The following is a 12,712-nucleotide window of genomic DNA, read 5'->3' on the forward strand; positions in this document are numbered from 1 at the left end:
TACTGAGAACCCATTCTCATTTAAAACAACGACCTGGGGAATAGTTACAGGGGAGAGGAGGGAGGATATAGATTAAACAAATCGAACACAACATTGAAATCTATACAACATCACCGTGATGGAACCTTCATTTCAAAGGACTATTATTTATTTCATTGCTCAGTGAACGTCTTCTTACACTACAATATACAAACTGTGCACTTTATCGCAACCATGTGTCTTTCATTTTGGTGTGCTTGGCAGGCCTATATTTGAATGAACCCAACTAACAACATGTAACCTTCCTGCTGACTTGCGTGTTTCTGTCTCAAATGTCGGCCAGGAGCTGAAACGGGAGAGTCTGAATAGGTATTAATGACTTATTGTCAGCGTATTTGTAACCAGTTGTCTGGTGCTTCCTGCGGTTCCCATGACGCATAATGCATTGAGTCCCTATGATGGAATAAAATCATGGTGTCTCAGACGCCAGTGTGACATGCTCTAAACAGATGGCACAATAGAGAAAGTAATGCAGGAGATCATATAAGCTGTAATTTGTTAAATGTTATGAAATATTACGATATAAAGATATAATAAATGGGTCAGGGTGGGTCAGAGAGAGAGAGAGAATTGAGAGAGAGAGAATTGAATTGAGAGAGCAAATTTAATTGAATTGAGAGAGAGATATACATAAACGTCATGTGACAACGGTTCAACAAATCACCTTTAACCACACTCAAGTCTTTGCAACACTGTCAAATCAATATTCCCGTTCTTCTTCTTCTTTCCATGTTGTTTTAGACTAGACTAGATAAGCTCTAAACTAAAGGTATCCAGACATCTAATCAAAAGCAGTCACAGAAAGGATGCGTCCAAACAGCATGACATGGGCAACCAACGAAAGAATACTCTGCATACTTCTTCCACAGCAGTAAAATAGGAATTCGACGATGTTGAAGAACCAATGAACATAAATCGTGGAACGTGACGTAAGGGTCCCTGTAGAAAAGGCGCGGAGTGTATCTCAAGGCCAGAGACCGCGGAACAGTGATAGGGGCTGCCTGCTTGAGTCTTAATGTATAGTCTTAGTCGACTCCTCCTTCTCGATTACTCACATGCATCTTTCTTGGCAAAGAGAAAAAAATTACTAAAGGAAAACAGCTTCTCTCAGACCTCCAACAGGATCCAAAAGCAACAAAAATTCAAATTGCTAACGAGTTATAGCTTTTGTTTTGTTAAAAAGCATAGGCTACATGTAGATTTTCATAACATCAATTCTGTTTTAACACCAACTTGGACAGTGTATTTTAGTTATGTGACAAACTGAAGAGGACGCAGCTACATGGAGATGCACGCGCCTACAATCTCAGACGCTGTTGTGTTCTTGATTTTTTTCTATTCCTTCGATTCGTGTGGAAATCATTTTAGTGTTACAGTGATGCAGGAGTAGAGGATTCCAATAAAAGTAGCGACAGTGTCCATTGATCGAGTTAGTATTGGTCGGCGAAGGACTAATTCATTCGTTTACTAATGCCCTGCAAAATGTTTTAATCCAAATTCCCCTGAAGAAATAGGAGGGACCAGTAGCAGACCCATGCAACGGGGCTTCGATAGTTGGTATGTTTTTAATTCCTTAGGAATTATTTAGCAAATGGCATTTCTTGTCTCATGATAATGGAATAATATATTGGTATGCTGCATATAATTAATTAGCATTAGTAAAACGACGGATTCCGTCACTTTAATTACTGAATTATAGCCTATGAGAGAGAGATGCAGAGATTCGGATGATGATTTCCATTGGCAGATGATAGTGTGGAGAACACGTGTCCATTTTTGCCTCACATTTTTTTCTGACCCGGAATTCTTACATGTCACACCAAGAAGGGAAATAATCTGACTGCCAATGCACGGGCTAGGTTTGCGTCTTATGGAAATCTTTGGTTGCAGATCTGAGGAAAACACGTATAATATCATCCCCTCTGCGGCAACGATGCTTTTCCACGGACTCCCTGGAGGTGACATGCACGGTGTTGTGGAAGAAATGGAGCGGAGAGGAAAGAGCGAATCCGCAGCTATCAGTTCGGCCATAGACATGGGAGAATCTGAAACGGTAGGCAACTGAACAACCACACGCTGAGGGGCGATTGCAATCGAGAGTACAGCGAGCAGTTGTGTACATATATCATAATGAGCAGCGAAACGTTGATACCGAAAATGCAGGAGCAGTGCACTATAAAATCATACTTGGGATATTAAAAAATACTTGAGATAGGCTATTAGAACTTGTTGGACTACGAAATAACTTACTTTTTGAGTGTATTGTTATTATTTTGAATAGGTCTTAAACAATGTATATATGAGTGTGGAATTGTTTTGAATCTCTATCACAATACAATTTAGCGTAATCTAATAATAATAGGCTAATGAATTCATAGGCATATGCTAATCTGTTAATAGCAAATATCAGGGATGTTTTTACTATGCACGCTCAAGTGTTTTTAAGCATGACATTGTTCTGGTGTTAGAGATATGTTGTGGATTTAAACGTCATCATAATCAAATGAATGTTTCATAATTTTCTACTTTTTAAATTGTACAACATTACACATTCATCAATTCGTTGTGCAAATTAGTATGAGGCCTATATGCTACTGTTTCTGCCCTTACTAATAAGGGTACAATTCATAGAGATATATTTTTACCTTTAGTCTAAAACGTGCATGTGTTCAAATCTTGTTTGATAAAATGTAACTTGAGTTAAATTACAAATTAATTCGTTAGAATAGCAACAAATGTGAGGGGGGGGGGGGGGGTCTTCTTCCTATAACATTGGCATTCACTTTGTTGCCTATATTTTTTGCCTAGGCCTAACGGGCGGGTAGAAGTGGTTTGATCTTTGATCTGTTTGGCTATATGTGATAATGTATTCGTATTGTGGTGAATTTCCTTGTTTTGTTATGTGGTATTAGCCAAATCAAATTTGGCTAAATCCCCCCCAATAATAATAATTGTCCCAAAAGTGTTTAAGAAATGATAATTTTCATGAAACTTTTTAAAAGAGTAAAACCATTTTTAGAGAATAGGCCTAAAGATAATGAAGTGTGTGTGTTTGTAAGTGTGTTTTGATTTGATTAGGATTTCTGAAATCGTAAATCTTGATGCGAGTAAGCCGTTCTTTCGAGGACTACAGGCTACAGAACATGTTCTTTGTTGTTGTTTATGGATTCATGTTTCTCTTTTAAATGCCCAAAATGTTTATGACAAGGTAGCGCTTTGGTCTAGAATAGGATACAGTTAGCCTAGCTATAGGCCTGTAAACTGGCATATTTTAATTGATGTGACATTTTTTTTCCTTCATTTCTACACTAACCAAATAACCCCTGTATTATGCGTTGCAATGCCCTCAGTCAGATATTACAATATGTTCATGCAAAACATCATATTTAAAAGAAGGTCTGATAAAAAGGAGCATATCTTCGGGCGGGAAATTATATATTATTTCGATATGGGTGTTTGATTTGTGGTTGGTCTGTGTTTTAAGTTTGTGTTCGTTTCGTTGTCTTCTAGAACATGCAGTGCATGAACAGTGACAGGGTGGCTCTGTGCGCGGGCTGCGGTGGGAAGATTGCTGACCGCTACTACCTGCTCGCAGTAGACAAACAATGGCACATGCGCTGTCTCAAGTGCTGCGAGTGTAAACTCAACCTGGAGTCCGAGCTCACCTGCTTCAGTAAAGACGGAAGCATCTACTGCAAGGAAGATTATTACAGGTAACTCCATAAACTCCGCCAAAATGTAAAAGGGTTTGGTGATTATGAAGAATAACAAACGTTTGAAAGCAGATTTGCCCTAAAAACAGTCACCCCTGGACACATGATATTTAATTTGGACATATAATATAAACCATATAATAGGCTTTAATATAGTCTATAGCGTGGCCATACTACAGAGCTTCGACACAACATTAAAAGTGCCCTTGCGCAAAACGCATTACATATGGCCTGTGTGAGAGTTTCAAAGTACTGTTCTGTTTCAAAGCGGGACATGGAGTAGGGTTACATAGCTGCCAATGTACTGTATGTGCTACTAATTGACGTGGTTAAGCCTAATTCACATCTAATCCAAATGTGTCCATCCACTGACTAGGTTCTGTTTTCTCTGCAGAAGGTTTTCGGTCCAGAGATGTGCCCGGTGCCACCTCGGGATCTCGGCCTCAGAGATGGTGATGCGGGCGAGGGACTTGGTGTACCACTTGAACTGTTTCACCTGCACATCCTGCAACAAGATGCTAACGACTGGGGACCACTTTGGCATGAAAGACAGTCTGGTCTACTGTCGGCTGCACTTTGAAAATCTCATACAGGGGGAATATCAGACACATTTCAATCATGCGGATGTAGCCTCTCACAAAGGACTGGGACCTGCCAACGCTTTGGGACTATCCTACTTCAACGGCGTGGGGACTGTGCAGAAAGGGCGGCCCAGGAAAAGGAAAAGTCCCGGGCCAGGAGCAGATTTAGCAGCCTACAATGCCGGTAAGACTACAGTGATAACATTTCCAGTTAATATAGGCCTTTTCAGAACAACGACATATTGACTCAGTGGCCACTCCCCCTAATCAAAAACTTTTCATGCTTATAACAAAATTGCATCACTCTGCAAATTATAATTATTGCCAAGTCCAACGCAGGCCAACAATCATTAAAGGGTGGGACTTAAAAGTGAAAATGATTTTAAGCATGGTAATCATTTAAAAATAGTCATTTAGTTGTTCTCAATAATATATAATCTACATTCGATGCAACGACAATTTTATATAGATGTTGCATGATTTTAGGCTAATGTGTTTGTTATCTCAATCGAAACAGTTCGTTCTCATTCAAATAGAGAGGTGCAAAACATTTCGCCCTTTTCATTGCATCAGTTAATCTCTAACGATTTAAATAGGCTATCATAATCAATTGATGTTATGATATTTTTGTTTTTGCAACCAATTATTTCAAACCAATATTTCAATGACTTCTTTCTGTTAATTGATTTAAGGTATAGGCTATTATTTCTTAGGCCTAAAAGGCACATGGGGCCTATAGCAGAAGACACGTAGCCAATTATTTGATTTTGCTATACAAAGTACTATACAAAGTTGTTTTTTAATCAATCATGTGCTTTACCTCCATGGACGTTCGGGTTTTGTTAATGTCAGAAAAGTATCGTAGCCTAAAAGGTTGTAATTTTGCATATCTTATTTGTGCTCTGGAGAAAGTAAATACCAAATGTGACCATCATTGTAGGCTACACTGTCGTTGGACACATCTGAGTTAATTTAGGCCTAATATTCAAAACATTTGACACCATTTCTCAGACGAAATTATAACATGGTGATTTACCAAATTGCTGCCGATTATTCATCCGAAATCCCCCTCTCCACAATTCAATTGCAATGCAACAGTGTGTGGCAGGGCAGTTTTATCCATAGCATTTTTCCTCCTGTCCTCTAAAAAATGTTTTTGAAGTTCCGGCTTTCGCCTTAGCCATTTTCCACTTGTCAGGCTCTATATACGTCTAAAGTTCCCCTTCTCGCTCCGATGCGCACTCGGGGACCGGTTGGTCTGGGACGTGGCCCGGATGGGTGTGCACTACAACAGATCAATGAGGCTTGACGAGTTATCCAGTAGTGATTGTGGCCAATGAGCAGTTGTTGCAACAGCAAAATCATTTATATCGCCAAGAAAGGCCCCTTCAACAAGCATAATTGTCTTCTTGTATCGACATTTGTGTTTTGGGAATGAAACATTGCCGTCAGTTATTGTGTTATTAAACTGTTTTCAGGTGCATTCCATCCAGCTTTCATCAAATAAGTCAATCGTAGAATAAAACGTTGACAAAGGGCAAGGTGAATCGATCTACCTTCAGGATATTGTCCTACGGGCTATTCAAATAGGCGTATATAAAATCACTTTTCTATTTAGGCCTACGCATCACTAGCCCGTGTGTCATCATTCACTTGGTCATATGAAGATTTTCCACATGGTTCATCATCTGATTGAGTCACCATACTTTTTCATCCAGTAAACCCAAGTAGGACGTCTCACAACATCTAAGCTAGAAGGGGAGGGGGTTGGTCCGCTACTGCCCTCTACTGTTTACGGATTGGGCCACTGACTGCTGTACAGATCAACCCTACTGCATTTGATTAATAAACAACCTATTTAAAGTAGGCTATAGTAGGCTAAAGTAACCTAACAATCGTTCACAAACGAAATCGACGTTGTGCTTTAATAAACATTTAACACGTTTCTGAATGTGTTGTGGTCTGTAGAAGCTAACCTAAACATTATTTCCAGCTGCTATTAGAAATGTACTCAATCAGCCTGTCAATAGCTTTTGAGAATTTGCGAAAGATAAATACTTTTTATGTATGCATGGTGTTTGTGGTTTATTATCTGAAGTGTTATTCTGAGAAATTCGAATGACTAATATTTATTGCAGGCAGCATTAAATATGTCTGAACTGTCATGAATAGATAGCGACACTTAAGCATTTGCCAAGAAAATACTGTCATGGAAATGTGTCATGTTTTTGCGTCCACGATTTGATTATCTAGGGCAGAAAATAGCATATGACAATTAATATGACAACAGCCATCACGCAATTAGGGTTATTATTATTATTAGTAGTGGGCCTAGTACTAGTAGTAGTAGTATCAACCTATATTAATTCGACTATTTTTGTATTCATTTTACCCGTTTTATGTGCTTATTATTTCAACTCAATTCATGGCATTTTTATTTCGCAAACTGCCAATGCATATTGCACAGCGTAAGACCTCTACGTGTAAAGACACTCCAGCCAATACTAGCCAGACAGTCATTCACATGCACATATTTTAATTGGTTGATATCTTACACAACCCGCCTATGACACCATATAGTGAGTCTCTGCTTAATGCACGTGAATCTAACACTGGCTATCGCCTTAAAAATGTGTCATTGTTAGAAGTCAATGTTCATGTTAACACTGACATATACAAATATCACAAATGCATCAAATATCTTACAAATATAATATAATATTTGGATTATGGTACTGGGTGGTGTAAGGGTCTTATTAGACATTGCTGTTCAATAGTAAGGCTGTGGTTGAATTTACAATCACTGTTCAATTATACCTACGATTTTCATGTTTGTATTCCTCTCCACGCTCTCTACCCAACATTGCATTACTAAACCAATTTTAAAACATGGTGTTAAAAGCCAGCTACACTCACTGCTGGGCTGCATATAAGCCGGCATGTTGCTGATTTGATTAAGGTATCAATTGAATACACAATGTCGAAAAATACATAACACCGTCATGTTTAACTTATCCACTTGTTTGTGAATGAAACACCATATTCAGGTGGACTAACCAACATCTAAAATTTGTGTGTGTGTTTGTGTGTATGTGTGTGTGTGTGTGTGTGTGTGTGTGTGTGGTGTCCTCCAGCACTCAGCTGTAATGAGAACGACGGCGACTCTATGGACAGGGACTCCTACAGCTCCAGTCAGAAGACCAAGCGCATGCGGACCTCCTTCAAACACCACCAGCTGAGGACCATGAAGTCCTACTTTGCCATCAACCACAACCCAGACGCCAAGGACCTGAAGCAGCTGGCCCAGAAGACTGGCCTCACCAAGCGTGTACTACAGGTTAGACACACAGCCAATACTGTATTGTTCCTCATATTTAACCAAATGAGAAACTGCACACAAATGGAAAAATAAAACGTGTTCTTGTGTATTATGATGGCAATACAATTGAATAATGGGATGTTGAAATTAAACGAGTAACAAAGGGACATTTTTCTATTTAAATTTCCAGATAGGAATTGTAAGGAGTGGGAGTAGTAAAAACAGTCTGTACTGTTTATTATGGGGAGCGGGGAAGCACAACAGAGAGTGCTTGATTTCCACAAAGACGACAGCAAATTATCTAGGGGACGGAAGAAAAAAATGAGACAAAAAGGTTTCTGAACAAAAATTCTGTAAAAATCGCTCCGCTTTAATTAACGCTCCCAGAAAACAAAGCAGTCATTTTGCTTTGATGCGTTCTATTTTTCATGCCTGTTATTCCAGTTGAAACCTTCCCTCTGTCTTTTCCCCACGGTTCCATCACTAACAGTCGCAACGATGTTGCCTTGCTGTGGTACACAGGTCTGGTTCCAGAATGCTCGGGCCAAGTTCCGGCGGAACCTGATGAGACAGGAGAACACGGGCGTGGACAAGACCTCAGACGGCTCCACCCTGCAGGGGGGCACACCCTCTGGCCCCGCCTCAGAGGCCTCAATGAGCCCCTCCAGCACACCCACGACCCTGACGGACCTGACCAACCCCACCATGCCCACCGTCACCTCCGTGTTAACCTCTGTGTCTGTCAGCATGGATGTTCACGAGTGCAGGAGCCCATCGCAGACCACCCTGACCAGCCTGTTCTGACGCCCCCTCACAGACTGCCCCCTTCAGCTTCCTCTGATGCCCCCAACCCTTTAAGCAAACACCCTGACCAGCCTCTCCCCTGACCCGAACCCCCCCCCCCCCTCCCGACTCTGTCCACTCGGAACCTAAACACAGTCCCTTGACAGAGACATTGAATGGACTAGTAAAACTAAGGTAAAGGAAAAAGGATCTTACTTTTACTCTGAGCCCATTTTAGAATATTTGCATAGTGAGGCTGCAAAGCCTTGCAGAAGGAACCGTTGTTGTTATTCTGTTGTCGTTGTTGTTGTTGTTTTGTTGAGAACTGAAGAGACTTGATTTGCATTTTTCAGTGTTTACAGAATGAAACTTGGGGAAAAGAAAAAAAAAACTGCTTAATTTTGGAAATTCATTTTTTCCAGCACAATATTTATGTTGTTGTACAGGAGTCACTGTTAGGAAACATTGAGAAGGATTGTAAAATGATGGGAAATCTGAGATTAAACACAGGCTAAGATATCCTAAGACTGCAATGTGCCTTACACTCCATTTTATCTTCAATTGGCCCCAACATATCCAGACCTATTTCTCCCAGTAACATCAGATAGATACACATGTTTTGAACCAACAGAGAGTATTTTGGATCAAGGGTATAGGAGTAAATGTGTGTGTGTTCCGTGTGTCTGGTGCATGTGTCTGTGTGTGTGTGTCTGTGTGGGTTTGTGGTCTTAACTGCTGTTGAATAAATCAAAAATTACATATTTACACGCACGCACAAACACAGATCTGGCGTATGATATCATACAATAGGTTGAAATGAAACAGCCAATGAAAGCTTGTTTTGTTTTGAAATATTGTGATCTTACGATTTGCATTTATCTTACAAGAACATCAATTCTATACCTCATTTACATGAGAACTTGATATCAATGAAGATGATTTTGCTGGCTAAATCCTGCTGTGACACAGTGCACACTGGCATCCCGACCTCTTACCTCAGCTCAGCTTCCACTGTTCGACACAACTGGGAATTTTGAATTGCAATTGGTCAAAATGTTGTTTCCCCCAACAGGAGTTGAAGCACTAAAAGCCAATATAAGGCTATTTTCAAGTGTATCTTTAATCAGACACAATGTAGCATGATATGTGTAGGCAGCGTGTTATGTCCAACCAAGAGAAAAGGCCAGCTATTTATATTTGTTTTACAGTAGATACCATAATTATCATAAAGCTCTAATTGTGGGCTTCTGTTTAAGTTGTGCAACCATTTACTTCCAAATTCTGTTACATGAAACAACAGTCAACTGTCTCCAAACGTTTAATTTTCCCTTTTGTATACAGTATCACAAGACAGATATTTTACTCATAGGGAAAAAAAGATGAGTTTACGAGTGAGAATACGCGGTCATACGGTTCCTTCCACCTTCATCCCTCAAACACTACTACTACTACTACTACTACTACTACTACTACTACTGTACCAGCTACTGGTCTCCAATGATGTATGGTTATTGACTGAGGACTTACTGTTTTCCTGCACCTTCTTGTACAGATCCTGACCCTTCGATGTAGTCTTCAGTTCTGTAAGAAATATACAAAATTCATTATAACTTATGTCATCCTTACAAATTTGTTCCTTCACGTCTGTGAGTTTTGTATTACACCATTAAAAGCACTAACCTATTTTGCATTGCTCGACTAAAGCCTCACATTGAGATGGTCTGTCATCTATCTACTGTAGTGGATGGTGGTACTGTAGATGTGTTGTCATAGTATCAAATCTGTCTCTACATATGCATTCCCTTCCTTTCAGCATTCCAGGGATTCTGTGCTCGTGTGGCAGATCCAGTCTAGAACCATTATTGGAATTGCAGAAATGAGGGTCATGCGAAGCCTGCTCACATAACCATTCAGACCAGGGCCGACTGGCTTTTATATGAGCTAATGTTTTTTAGGGGAATTTACTCGTCCACAGACAGTTGAAACAGATCTGAACTCTCACAATAAAGGCTTGGATCAACCTCTAAGCTGGTATAAAACTGGTCACTTAGCATCCGCCATGTTGGCTCTGAGTTATAGTATGTCAACAGGCTGGTGGTGCTACCATACGTGACCCGGGTTGCTGTACACACTATGTCAACCAACCCGTTAACATTTAACAGTAAGCCAACATAGTAACACCTACTCTGTGTGGACCAGAAAAGTTTACTTTATTAATAGCTACAAAACAAGCTTCTCTAACCAAGAGACCGTTGATTGCGGTTGGTAATCATAAAACAAACTGTTTCGTGGGCAGCTTTCCCCTCTCAGCTGGGGCAATATGTGTCCCATTTTCTCATGGCACCAGTGACCGCCCGCTCAGCTGAAACTAATAATATGAGGAATTTCATCTCTGATTGTAAATCCACACCAAGCCAGACTAAAGGCGTCCGCATGGTTCCTAACTGAAACAGTTCGGAAGAGTTTGTGCATATATTATGATGACATTTTTGTGACGATTTTGTTCATTTTGGACTTCGGTAAGGGTTTTGTTCGTTTGTTTGGGCACGCACAAACGTTTCTTGAGGCAAACCAAAGTCGGTTGCCGAAGTCTACGCCCCTTCGTCGGTGATTAGTCAACAGTAGGGATGCTTCAATAAAGTCTTTGTTGTCATTCAACGAGAGATGACTCGTTTTCATGCCATTCTTTAATTTAGAAATACTGCACCAGACATCTTAGTTAGATTTTTGAGTTATCTTAAATTAATTCTGACTATTTTGAGGAAGTGTATACTGGCTACGCCATCTCAAAATGGACAAACAGTACTATTCCTGCTTTTTTCTAGTTTCTCAAGCGAATGTCTTATGGGAGTATGCAAGCACACTTGTTCGATTCGCCTAGCCGACATTGGCTAGCCGCCAGCCGTACTGAAGCATGTTGAAGCCTTCGGTCCTTTCTAAAATAATTAGGAACTCCCTTTCTCTCAACAGAGGAAGCCTCCTCGCTGGTAGCCCAAATTGCTCTCAATAAACTCAAAAGGGCATTGGATAGCATGAATAAAGGCAAATCACCTGGATGGGACGGCATTCCCCTTTAGCTCTGTTTAACATTTTGCATTCAATTAGGTCCACTATTGCTCAAAATGATTAATAAAGCCTTTCACAAATGTTAATTTGAGATGTGAATACAGCAGTAATTTTGCTTTTATTAAAGAAAGGTAAGGATGCCACCCAATGTTCTCACTATCACCCCCTATCTTTGATAAACACAGATGATAAACTGTTTTTCAAAGTGTTGTGCGGTCCTGTCTCGAGACTTACCCAAATTGGCCCACACAAACCCAAGAGGGGTTTGTTAAAAAAAAAAAGTTTATCCTCGGATAACCTCAATCGGCTATTACATATCTTAAATGCATAATCAGAAACAACATCTCCTTGGGCTGTTTTATCTCTCGATGCAGAAAAAGCTTTTGATTGACGAGAATGGTCATACCTCTGGGAATTGGCTCAACTTTCATTAACAATTTACTGCAGTGGGCTAAGTCTTGGTGTTTCTTGGTAGTCTTAAACAAATCTACTTTGAAACAAAGATCTACACCTCACACATTTGGCTATGGGCTCAAAAAAAGAAGATGCCTGTACCATGTCAGATATAGAGTTGAAATGTATTACATTTTGAGTTTGCATCTCAATATTACACTTTACATACATTACAGAAGACTGAAATATAACAAAACCGTTTGACATATAGAAACATCAGATTTTTAAATATTTTTTTTAACGTAATATTTATGGATTATGAAAAAGATGAATAACATTCCACACATGGTGCCACTAGGTCATTTGACTGCAGGAAAGGGCTACTATGATTTAAATACACGTTGCCAATTCCTCAACCATAGTTATAACAGGCAATATCTTCTCTGCTCCATTCAGAATCACTAGAAGCAGCAGAGAAGGTGATTCAATTTAAACATTTCTATTTTTATTATCCCTGGCCCAGGCAATTCATCAATCAAAAATAAATAACACCAATTTCCCTAAAATCTACTGATCACTTCATCTTATTATGCGTTGGTGATATTTTACTTTATCTAGGCAATGTATCTCAATCGCTCCCAAACACATTGAAGACCATAGATAAATTCAGCTTAATCTCAAATTATAAAATGTATGGAACCAAATCAGCCCCACTGCCTCTCTAGTTCCCGATGGAGGACTCCGTCTCTACTTATAGAATCCCAATTTTCCCATTTGAAATATTTGGGGATCAGATATATTTCCTTCCTTGGATTAAA

The 12,712-nt window shown here is 39.7% G+C and overlaps 1 protein-coding gene across 3 annotated transcripts; it reads left to right on the top strand.

Annotated features, from left to right (window-relative positions):
- Positions 1-726: 726 nt before the first annotated feature.
- LOC110535870 (LIM/homeobox protein Lhx2-like) lies at positions 727-11,089 on the top strand. Of its 3 annotated transcripts, XM_036935690.1 has the most exons (6): positions 746-1,596; positions 1,930-2,092; positions 3,550-3,752; positions 4,147-4,517; positions 7,468-7,670; positions 8,175-11,089. In XM_036935690.1, the coding sequence occupies exons 2-6, from the start codon at positions 1,973-1,975 to the stop codon at positions 8,454-8,456; spliced, it is 1,179 nt and encodes a 392-aa protein (XP_036791585.1). In that variant the 5' UTR covers positions 746-1,596; positions 1,930-1,972; the 3' UTR covers positions 8,457-11,089. The 3 variants fall into 3 exon arrangements, with proteins under 3 accessions (XP_036791586.1, XP_036791584.1, XP_036791585.1); XM_036935691.1 differs by having other exon boundaries at positions 727-2,092; positions 8,143-8,352; XM_036935689.1 differs by having other exon boundaries at positions 741-2,092.
- The last annotated feature ends 1,623 nt before the right edge of the window (positions 11,090-12,712 follow it).

Source organism: Oncorhynchus mykiss, chromosome 11, assembly GCF_013265735.2.
Source record: "Oncorhynchus mykiss isolate Arlee chromosome 11, USDA_OmykA_1.1, whole genome shotgun sequence".
Classification (NCBI taxonomy): domain Eukaryota; kingdom Metazoa; phylum Chordata; class Actinopteri; order Salmoniformes; family Salmonidae; genus Oncorhynchus; species Oncorhynchus mykiss.